The sequence below is a fragment of the Diadema setosum genome, chromosome 8 (genome assembly GCF_964275005.1).
Source record: "Diadema setosum chromosome 8, eeDiaSeto1, whole genome shotgun sequence".
Taxonomy (NCBI): domain Eukaryota; kingdom Metazoa; phylum Echinodermata; class Echinoidea; order Diadematoida; family Diadematidae; genus Diadema; species Diadema setosum.
The window spans coordinates 33772557-33784939 of record NC_092692.1 but is presented as its reverse complement, the minus strand read 5'-3'; the positions used below and the strand labels follow the sequence as shown (position 1 = coordinate 33784939).

The 12383-nt window shown below is 39.0% G+C and overlaps 1 protein-coding gene across 1 annotated transcript in view; it reads left to right on the top strand.

Moving 5' to 3' along the window:
• Nucleotides 1-12383, top strand: part of LOC140231516 (BAR/IMD domain-containing adapter protein 2-like) — a 110183-nt gene that overhangs the window by 24019 nt on the left and 73781 nt on the right. Inside the window, 2 exon segments of the mRNA XM_072311651.1 lie at nucleotides 9606-9633; nucleotides 9635-9690. Coding sequence (XP_072167752.1) covers nucleotides 9606-9633; nucleotides 9635-9690 — 84 coding nt within the window.

Below are 12383 nucleotides of genomic sequence, written 5' to 3'. Positions count from 1 at the left end.
TGAAATTGTATTTGGATTGATTCACTATTTTCAAAGTTATCGTTGTGGAGGGTACCGTTGTAATGTTTTGGGGAACATACAAAATGTATGGTAGTTACTACAATGTGTTTCTCCTCTACAGTCAAATTGATGTGGCTGTGTATATCACACTGTACAGGCAGTGCTCACGATTCATTGTTCTGTAACTACATGTAATGTGAGCCTGGCAGCTGTCATGAATGGGCTTTCTGTATAAAAGCCATAGTAAATGACGTTCACTAGATATTGATTAACATGATGTTGTCCGTGCCACTGAATTCTCCTTTGGCAAAGGAATTGAAGGATACTCCCTACATTTGTGATATTATGTGCAGTGATTTGTTGCATTAATAACCTGCTACAAATGTAGTTTCAACTGCTGCTTTTTTTTTTATGTTGTTCTACTATTTTACTAATGTTTCTTCTAACATACTATAACTAATGCCGCTAGTGCAACTACTTCTACTCCTACTACTTTTACTATCTCTGCTAACTACAATATGTACCGTGTACATACTTGTACTAGGACTAATATTACAAAGACAAATGCTCCGTCCTACCACCACCACCACCACCACCACCAGTACCACTCACTATGTAAATCAGCCACTTCTGCTACACTGTATATTATGTCTACTCTTACCACCTGTACTACTAGCACTCAGTAGCAGTCATATTACATGTGAATACACATTACTTGTACTACAGATAGCCCTTTCCTGTGTTTGCTACCATGGGTATCTTCTACAATGTATATCAAATTTATTTGCCATTTCTACCACAAGTATCTTTACTGTTGATTTCACCATTATCCATTTCTTTCATAGCTAATATTTACACAAATTATGCTCTTTCTTTAATCAGGATTCGTAGTCATCACCATCATCATAATCGTCGTCATCACCACTATCATAATTATCATTATAGTCATGATGAGCATCATTATATGGCAATCTGATGCATACTAGATATGCATTGAAATGATTTAGCTTATAAAGTTCTGATGTAAACAAATAAAGGCTGGACGTCCCAAAATGTGACCTTTTTTGTTGTTGTAGGAGATCCATGTCTTTTTTTTTTCATGTTACCATTTTTTTTAAATATATTTTTTTTTATTGTTAAAAGAGGCATTAAGAAAAAGCTTGTCAGGGGCACAAACATGAGAAAGACCCCAGAAGAGGTGTGGCTGTCACACCTGGTGCATGAGACTTGGCATTATAGGCCTCATACTAGATACAAAACATATACATCAGTACATGGTTATGGATGATTTGATGTTAAGTGCATGATACCAATGTATTTAGGATGCTTTGCAAGTACATGTATGAAATGCTCTGATGCTGCTCAGTTTATCCCCTGTAGGCAGAGCCCCATGAGTTATTTAAGCTCGAGGAGGCTTGCAAGTATGCCCGGACGGGTACGTGAAATTGGACTTAATGATGCTGCAGTTATCCTCAGCTGCAGAGATCCATGCATTTATGTAATGGTGCATCACACGATGTAGATTTAAATGAACACATTGAAAGTGTACAGGTTGCCTGTACCCTGCATTGCAGAATTACCTGCATGGTAGTTACACCCAAATGTTCTAGAAGATACTGGTGGCTTTTTAGAAAGAAAAATGAGATGTCACAGAAGTGGATAGATTGGCATAACACAAGAAGATTAGAACTACTGTCAAATCAGACATTTTTTGCATGCATGAAATTTTGCAAATTTTGTGAGGAGCCAAGATTTTTGAAAGGAAAATGTACATGAAATGTGTGTCTATACACAATGCATTAAATCTCAGTAGTCATTCGAGAAAGTTTCACATCGCTAAAAAGGCCATGATTGGCTCCAATTAAAAAAAGTTTCATGTTGTGAATTTTTCTTGGTTTACAGTAGTGAGTTCAGTAATGACCCTTTTAGTATATTGATGAATAGATGTAGTAATTTAAGCATCTATTTGTTTCTCAGAAGGTGTTACTTCATTGAGATGCATTCGTATGGACTGGGTTACATAATGTGGTTCCAGAATACAAACTGTGTCTAATCTTGCAGAGTAGACAGTATATTTCTCATACAGCAGTAAGTGGGTTACTGTACATTGTACACTGTATTATATTAATTGCCAGTTTTATTAGTAGGTAAATTCTGCTGCCCAGAAGTCATGGTTTGATACTGTGCCACGAAGGGAAGGAAGGCTGTGGAAATACATACAGGCCGAGCTACGGGGATTGACATCTGCCTGTAGAGATGATATTTCCATCCGCCCTTGACGTGCGATTCCAAGCCCTTTTGTCTGCTGCCAAGTGCTTTCTATTGACACAGTCCAATTGCTCTCGAGTGCAGAGAACATGCTCTGAATCTGAATCAATGCACAATTATGTAGTCTAAGTTCAAGGCAAGCTTTTGATATTTTCCTTCCTTTTCTCTTCTGTTCTTCAGATGAACAACCTCAACAAGGTTCAGAGATGACATTAGATGCATTCACACACACCCAAAATTATCAGTTTTTGAAAATCAGTGTTTGCAAAGCAATGCAAAAACCATTTGCATTGTATTATGTGTGGACATGGAAAAGTCATCAACTCTTATGATGTTTATCATTGTGATGCAAAAATCAGTCAGGCATTGTGAAGAAAAATCAGTCCAGCTTTATTTTTAATTGAACCCCAGTGATAATGTGTGAATGTCGCAAGAAGAGATGATCGATCTTTTTAGTCCCACAATGCAACTCATCACACTACTAAAGCTTTGAACACTTGTATGCATGTCCAGGATCATGCTCTGGTCATTTGTTTATCTACGGCATGCACAGTCTGGAGATTCAGGCACTGCATTTGAAGTGAGGTGATAATTTTTTTTTCTGTGTTTGAATGGATGCAGTTGCAATAATTACCTCCGTCAAGGGAGGAGGTTATGTTTTCGTTACCGTTGGTTTGTGTGTTTGTTTGTTAGTTAGTTAGTTTGTACATGTGTAAATAAAAATAACTCAAAAAGTAGTTAACAGATTGGGATGAAACTTGCAGGAAAGGTTGAATATGACACAAGTAACAAACGATTAACTTTTGGCAGTGATCCGAGAATTTTTGGGGAATTTATGAAGGATTTTTGATATTTTGGCAGGTAGGGTCAATGAACTTGGGAGTTCAGGCTGTGCGTATTTGAGGTTTGCATGTGCGCACTTAAGTGCGTGCTCGTGTTTCTGCTAGGGTGAGGTGCGCAGTGCAGCTGAGGGTTTATGACGTAACAAAGGCTTCTATATTGGGAAATTGGGCGACTCTCAGCGCACAACGCTATAAGTACGTATGGGTAGAAATCACTGATATCTCTATGGAAGAACAAGATCAGTGGTGGAAATGAGCTGCATGCTTGGCGGAGGTCTGCGCTCTCAGAGTGCTTCTCTAGTTTTTGTATCAAAAGATGCCGATCTTGGTAACTCCTCCTGTGTGTGAACATAGAGCCAGCGATTCCATCTGTATCAATGAATTATAATCTTGCCAAGGGTGCAGATGTGTGATACACTTCGTCTTTGTGTACATAGTCCAGCAAGGAAGTGGATATTGACTATTTTAATTATCTCATATGAAGATACGTGTATACATATAATATGGTGTTTGGCAAAGGGGAAAGAGAACTCACTTTGGCTGTTCTCCCTGTTTTGGAAATGGAAAAGAAATTTGATTAACTATATTGTAGTTGAAGACAGTCTGATTTTCCTATAACACCCACTTCCTATTCACCCCAGTCTGAGAACACTCAGGACTACTCTTCAATGGGTTATTAACCTGTTGAGGATGGGCTGATTTTTCTCCAACATGCATTCCCATAGACACTTGCTTGAGTAGGGCCTATACTCTGGACTCGTCCTCAACGGGTTAGAACAAATTCACAACTCTTTAATTCTCTCTGTAGGATATCAGATTGTCCGAAAGCATATTGACTGACGCCATAAATATCATGTTTGTCTCAGTATAGCCTATGGGGAACCTACATAGTGTACATTGTTGTAGGGTGTAGTGGCTATGGATATGGTATAAACAAATGTAAACGTGACAAGATGACAACTGATACTGTATGCCACTAATATTCATTTAGAGTACATGTAGATGGGTAATCCCCCTTTTTGTGCATACCATGGTAAAGTACAGTGTAGGAGTGTACTTTTGATACTCAAGGAAGATAAGATAAACACTGTTATTGTTTTGCTTTGTTAATAAAGCTGCACTGTTCTACAGTATGTATTAGTGGGGTGTCTGCCTTCAAAGCAAAGTGTACAACCCCCATCCTTTCTCGTGCAGCATGTATATACATCATGCTTTATTATCAAGTGGAAATGTGATAGTTTAGATCATTCTGACGAAATACTCTTGCCAAGAAGTTCTGTAATAACACATGTACATTCAAGATTTCAGATTCATGCTTTGTCTTTCAGGAGAACTCCAACAACCGTGATTTCTGCTCATTTGGAGTGCTTTGTTTACATACATGTACAGCTGTACTTCCTCAAACAAGCGGGAGTTGCTTGAACTTGCTGCTTGAGTGGTGGAGTTTTGTTTTTGACTGCTGCAAGGGAGAATGACCACATACTGAATCGCGACAAAATTTTGTCCCAAAATATGTCCCATAATAGCATCTCACTGGTTTATAATTAGTACACTGTATGTCTATATCATATACTATTACACTGTATGTCTGGATGTCAAGTTGCACTGTATGCTTCTGATAAAAACATAGGCCTCCCAATAGCTGCAGTAAAGTGTATTTAAAGTTTTTGTCGTGTAGGGGTGGGTATGGGGGGGGGGGGAGGAAGGGGTGAGGGGGTAGGAGAGGGATATCAGTTTTAATAGGAAGTGGAAGGGCGGTGGTGGTTACTATTTATGTGCCCTCTAGAAGTGATGAAATGTAATTGAACAGAGTGAAAATGTGATATTGTGATTGTAATGTGTATCATCAAGAACATTGATTGGAGGTACTAACGAACATCTGTGTGACATTCACTGCTGTACCAGGTACACCAGCATCAATGTGTAAATCTCTGCTTTGTGAGGGGCAGAGGGGTGCTCTATGAATGATGCGCGTTGGCTCTCTGCATTAAAATGGCAACAATGCCGTCTGATATTGCAATTACGAACGTGAAAAATGGCCGGCAGATGGGAAAGAGATAGCCCCAATGTCTCGGATGCCTTCTTACCCTGCCCAGCTTTTGTGGACGGGCTCAGAGTGTTTCACACACAATGGTGCCCAGCTTGGCCTGTATTTTGTTTGTGAAACTCATGTGAATGGGAAAATGGGTCTTACTTACATTGTACTTGGTGCACATCACTTGGGACTCGAACTGATCTTGAAGCAGAGCACAGTCAGTGGCATGAATAGCCCTTTTCCTTCTAAAGTTCTGACAGAAATGATCAATGCAGGTTTAAGTCATGATAGCTTGGCATGCAGATACCCACAGTACAGATACAGCAGACTCTAGTATCTTCTAATGACAATAGATGATAACCTACCAGGAGTCAATATGTCATACATTGCCATCAGCAACCTGTCAGGACACATTCGTGGTTTTGTGCTCTATCTCTTTATTATATCTGAAAGAAATATTGTATTCATTGTTAGAATCTGCCCAGTCATTCAGTATGAATAGGGCTTAAGTGATTAAAATTATGTTACTGACATTTCCTTCCTGGAGCAAAGTTCAGTACATTGAATAAACAATGTTAGAAATGTTCAGTGTAAAGCAAACATCAGTGAATAATGTTCATACAATTCATGGACAAATATTGACTCAAAAGAATATCGAAACATGTATCCATTGCAGGATACAGATTGCCAGCTGTTATAATGTGATTTTACATGTAAGACAGAATCTTACCATTCATACTATAGAGTATTCTTTTTTTTTTTTTTTTTAGCCCTTGATCAAAAACTCTCTCTTTTGAAATACATATTACATATTCACCATTGAAGATTTTTTTGAGTAGCATTGACATTTGGGGGAAAATATTGATTTTTTCCCCACCATATAGCATTATGCATTTAAATCATGCGAAATGTCGGTCAATTGGGCCTACAGTTCATGCAGCGTAAGGCCTATGTGGCACACCAGTTTACATTCATAATAGCCCTTGGTCGCTGTTGGATCGTATTAAAGATGTCAGTCTTCTTTGTTCATTTCTACACGTACATTGCGGGTGCCAAGCATTATGATATCATGTGTTCACACATAAAGGATACATTGTAAGCCTGATGTTGTTTTGGGCTGGGTTGGGTTGTTGTTGTTGTTGTTTTTTGTTTGTTTTTTTTGCCTTTTGTTTCTTGCAGGTACATATGTCGTAAGCGCCAAAGCCTTTTTATACTGCACATCAGTGATCTGAGAGTTGAGTCATTTAGCATTGTGGCATTACAATGTAGCTTTTTATTGGCATTTTGACATAAACTTGTAAATGGAATTTTGAATTGATATGATTTTCAATATATGTATCTACAATGGTCAGTGCACTACCATTATGAAAGAATATTATACTCTAATGATAATAATGATTATAGTAATAATTCGATAATGATAATAATAGAGGTTATTTATGTAGTGCTATATATCCACAAAAGTACTCAAAGCACTTTAACCTGTTCAGGACGGGCTAATTTTGCTACACCACGCATTTCCCGTAGACACCTACCAGAGTATACTCGGAACTTGTCTTCAACAGGTTAAAAGAAGTTAAGAAATGGAAATAGGGAACAAAACAAACAACTTTTACAATGCATACAGTGTTGTATTATTTAAAGAGATGTAATTTTTGTTTTACTTTTAGATGCATCAGTAATCTCCATGGGTTGTTGATCACTGGAATGGTTAGCCATTTTACTGCACGCGAAGACACTGTCAGTTTGATTTGGATGATGTACCGTTCTCATGGTAGTGGGCGCAGGTCTTCTTTTTTTTTTTTTTTTCTTTTTTTTTTTCTTTTTTTTTTTTTTTGAGATGAAGCATGAATCAGCGGGTTCGGAAACCGCACAAGAAGGGTCGAGAGAGAGAGGAGCTGTGTAGAGATTACTCACTAGACCACAGCAGCTTTAGCCCAGCCATGAGAGGAAGCAATGGCTCACAACGTGAGGAAATGAAAGGGGGAGGGGGAAAGGGAACTCTGATGCGCCCCCACAGGGGGGCAACGTCCCTCGGCATACACATTGTCACTTCTTTTGCATCGTACCCATTCTCCTACTCTCCTTTGTATGAAACATTAATTGACATGCACACACACAACACACAATGTGTATTAAAAAAAAAAACAAACAAACAATTTTGATGAAAATACTTCCTAGACTGATTAAGGGTGCATTTATCAACTCTTTTTCTCTGCAGAAACAGGTTTCCCAAACGGCTTTCAGGGAATTTTTACGAGATGATAAACGCAAAGCTGTTTGAAAGCCTTTTCGGAAAGCCTTTTCGAAAGCCGCAAATTTGTGCTTTCCGAAACAGGTTTCCTAAACAGGTTTCCAGAAGCCTGTTTCTAGAAGCCTTTTGAAGCGAGATAAACGCAAAGCTGTTTTGAAACGGCTTTGTACTGCAGTTACGAACCGTGCACGCCTTCTATGACCTCTTCTCCTCGGGTCGAATTGCGCAATGCAGCTGTGCAGTGACAGGCCAGTTAGCATGTTCGCGAAGAGTTGATAAATGCAACTATATAATTTTGGAAGCTGTTTAAACAGGGGAAAGATGATAAACGCAGCGTATGATTGATATGATTTGCATGGAAGAAATTATCTGAATAGAACAAAATGATTAAATTATGAAAAACAAACTGTAGGCCTACAGCTTGTACATCTAAAGTTGTCATTTACATGTACAGGGGCACACAAAGAAAACAAAAATGTTCATAGTGTTCTTTTTTTTCTAAAATTCAATGATGGGGATACATGTAGGTAATTGTGGATCTTGGAGAATCCCTGAGATGAATGAAAAAGAATTAGAGTGAAATTTTTCCATGAAAAATTATGAAATCCAGACTTTCTTCGAAAAGATACCAGTATATTAAATGTCTTGCAATTGTGATTATTGACTTTTACTGTACATATCTAGGGTTTTTTTTTTCCGCAAGAGAATGCATGCGTAGGTGGTGGATGGTGTAGAAGCTTTATGCTGTGTGGGTTTGGAATGTCAGGTCAGATGCTGTAAGAAGTCGTTTCCTTATCCCTGGATTGAATTAGTGTGAGAGGAATGCACAACAGTTGAATATTTTGAATTCTCTGGAGATATCGTATACCATGTATAATGTATGGTACCATGTGTCATGTTAGATTTAACCCTTTACCACCTGAAACCAGCTTTCTTGGTCCTTTGGATGCTTAAGTGGGCATATGAAGCATCACTTTAAGCCTAAAGCTTCGATGATCATAGACACTCTTTACTGAAACAGAACAAGTTTATAGGGAAAAAGCTATTCTTGTAGGAAGATCACCCCCCCCCAATCCCCCATCTGATGAAATGACCTGCAATAATTTTGACAACCTAAACCTCAGTGTTGATACGCACCATCTTTGTTTGCTGGTTATTTTGCAATTAATTTTTAAGAATGTAGACTTTGAAAAGTAACCCAGCTGGCAACACTTTTTTTTCCCATTCTGAGGTTTACCCTGTACATCAATCTATTGTAATAGTATCAAGCCAAATTTCCTGCCAGCCTCATATCTACGGTAGCAATGCTCTTTACAGATGCCTTTGCTACATGAGAAAGTCATTTTTATCCTTTGCTCTTTCTCTGTGGCTCTCTGTATTCACACAATGAATTCTGCTCGCTCCTCGTATCATACTCAAATATGGTGCACCGCAATCCACTTTATTTCATACCAACAGTCGCTGCGTCTGACCTATAATGAACGTTATTTCAGGGGAGCGCTTGAAGTCATTGCATGCCTTGTGTTTAGTAGTAAAGGCACAATTTCCATTCTTCCCATGCTGAAGTCTTGGCCTTCTTTCAAGACTTTGTGGTGGGTGCTTTTTTTTTTTCTCTCTCTCTATATTATATATAAAAAACTCTATAAAACTATTTAACATAATGATTTAGTGGAGCGCTTGAAGTCGTTGCATGACTAGTAAAAGCACAATTTCCATTCTTCATTGTTGTTGTTGTTGTGTTTAAGAGGCACGTGTCTTCATCTGCATAATATCGATGCAAGATCAATTTCTCAGAAAATAAATCAGTGAAATACTTTACAATTATATACTGTGCGTGGGGAGCGGTCTGCTGTCATACAGTTCTAAAGGGCAGATAAGTCCTAGTGCATGATAATGACAAAATCTGGTCAGCCCGGCTCGTACAGTGAGCAGGCTTCTCACTTGATGTCAGAGTTGATGTCTTCTCATGCTGATGTCTTAGCCTTCTTTCAAGACTTTTTTGTTTTGTTTTTTTTAATTCAGATAAAAATAGCACATAAATTTGTGTGGTATTCAGTCCATCATAATTACACAGTGAAATGTTTGTACTGAACTATCCTCTTTCTTTTCTCTGTCTCACTTTCTCATTGTCTGTCTGTCTTTCTGTCTTTCTGTTTGTCTCTAATTGTTCTTTTTTTCTCTCTCTTGTTCTATTGTTCTGCTGCAGGTGTTTCTCAGGCAGCAAAGGACTACTTAATGCCATGTTGCTGTCGGTGAGCTGGCCAGTGAGACGAAGGATTCCAGACAACTAGGTGAGGACTACAGAGATTTCACAGCTTGTCAACTCGTCCTTCTTCTAACATTGTTCTTAAATAACTTTTATATGCATAGGCACGTAAGCTTTTAAAACATCAACAGTTTTTTCTTTAACATTCAGTAAACATCCAAACTCGACCCAGTTTTAGATGAGCAATTAGCCTACTGCAGGTATAGTGGAAATTTCATTAGTATTCATAGCTAATGAAGTCCAATTCACGGAGGTCGTGTTCATTCAGCCCATGGATTAATATGCAAATTTTAGTTTGCACAGACATCCACTGATGAATACATACTGGTACACGCAAGTGAAAGGTACGTCTAATCCATGCTTGTTTAGTCCCTAGACCAAATTGAAACCGATGATACCAGTGTCGACTCACAGGCAGTATGGAGATTTTGATCTGATAGGTGGAAGCGATTGATCCCTTTCCATGCAATAGGTGACCCAAACACACTGACGCTTCTTGTTACTTCTACGTTACAGACATGCAGATTTAGGAAAACCTAATGTTTTGTTGTGTCAAAAAATGTCGATGAATAATACGAAATATCTGTGCATGTTTGTCAGTGTGTATTTCTGTATGCTATACTTACAGTGTATGTAATCATTATTTATGAGTGCTTTAAAAACAGGTTGCATTATCGTGCCAAGCTCACATATTATCAAAATGTTCTCGCAGTGGGAAAGGATTAGTTTCAGTTACACATCCGTTTACAACATCCATAAATCCTCATTAATCTCCTCCAGCGACTTCAATGCAGGGCATGAACTCGTCGTGCTGCCCAATATTTGATATTGCTGTTGGATCCAACAACCAAATCAGATTTGACCTGTCAGCGTTTTATAATGGTTGACACTTCCTTCTATGATATGGCCGCCTATTACAATCCATGTGACGAATCGACAGGAGCTAAGCAAATAACGGCTAGTGACATCTAGAGATAAGAGACAAATAGCCGGCTACACAAAACAAAGATATGAAGACGTGATCAATTCTACCTCACATTGATCTCTCTCTCACTCAAGTATTTTATTACTTTTGGTTCGAGTCCTGCGTATTCAGGATCCAGGATTCGTGGGAGCGTCGCTAGGCAGTGGCGTTGATTATTCACACAGTGTCCCCAATTTAATCGGCTGTAACTGGTGTGGAGTCCAGCAGCATTTGATTGCAGCAGGCTTGCAACTAGGATATTTGTTGTGGGGAAATTCAAAATCAGAAAAAGTGGACTCTATAAAATGAAAAAAAAAATGCCCCTCCCTGACCGCATCCACTTTCTGGGAGGGATTATATTTTCAAATGTACAGTATGTAAAATCAAAGTTGCTGTTGTGTTGTTGTTGTTGTTGTTGTTGTTATCTTGTTGTTGTTTATACCTGTCATGCATTGCTGCCATTGTAAAGAAAATCTCTGATCTTCTTGTGCCAATAGTGAATCGTTCCAACCTATTATATTATACCCAGTTCAGCATCATCCTTGGATTTGTGTTGCTGAAGATGTCAACCACCTTTTTCCAGTTGATCACTTCCTGGTAATGAATATGAAGGTGTGCAAGAGACCTTTGTCGAGTTCATGGTTGCAAAAGTATGTTCAGTATTTGGGGGAACATGCAAGCTAATGGAGGATGTTGGAGGGCGGTGCGAGAGGGGGATGTCCGTAGGAGAGCTGGGAAGTTTGTTAGAATCCCCTGAAACCTCCTAGTTATGGGCCTGTTGCAGTTGATGGTGACCAGATTCTTTTCAAGCATCTCATTGTTGTACAATATATAGGTGATGTCTGAGATATGAACTGACTTTGTAGGTGCCATATGCTATTTTAGCTATTTACAAGGCTTTAAACCTTGTGCTAGAGTATTTTGTTTTTGCCAGTTTCAATTTTGCCTGTGAAACTTTCAGTCCTTTTGAATAGTAACACCTCCTCTCCCGTTATGCACTCTTGATGTAGTCACTCTGTCTTGCGACATGAATATTAGCCATCCTATTAAAGCGTCATATTATGTGTAATACCCAATTATCACGGGCTCTTCAAAGACTGGTTTAAAACTTGTTCCTGGAACATCCAAACCTTCACTGACACACTTCAAAACACTCTCTAAATTGATTGATATTTACAATAGTTACGTTCAGACGGGAGCCCTTAACCTCGAAGTTAGGAAACTTCGAGGTTAGAGCTTGTAGTTAGGGACCGTGAAGACGCACTCGTAGTTAGCAAACCTCGAGGTTTGCTCGATGTTTCGAGCCATGAGAAATCTTATGGTTAGCGATCTAACCACGAGCCGCGGGGGGTCCCCACTCGTAGTTAAGCACCGTGTGGACACCAAAAAACAACGAACTCGAAGTTAAGAGTGACCTCGCCGTAATCTCCAGCCCCCACAATTTCCCTCTGCTTCCGGGTCAACCTCCCAAACGTACACCACAAATACGCTACACGTGAAAAACCTATGACGCACGACACAACAACATCATCTTTTCTTCCCATGCGCTTGATCTCTGAAACTGAACACGTCGAACTCACTACTGTATTCTATATTCTTCTCCGACGCTAAAAAATGTTTTCGACGAATATCTTCATAAAGGCATAAAGTCATCAGTGCAGTGCTATCTCTGCATACCATGACAGAGAAAAAGAGTACCTGTAAGCAAGTCCGACAGGGTTGGACTAAAGAATAAAATAATAGACGCCTTGTTA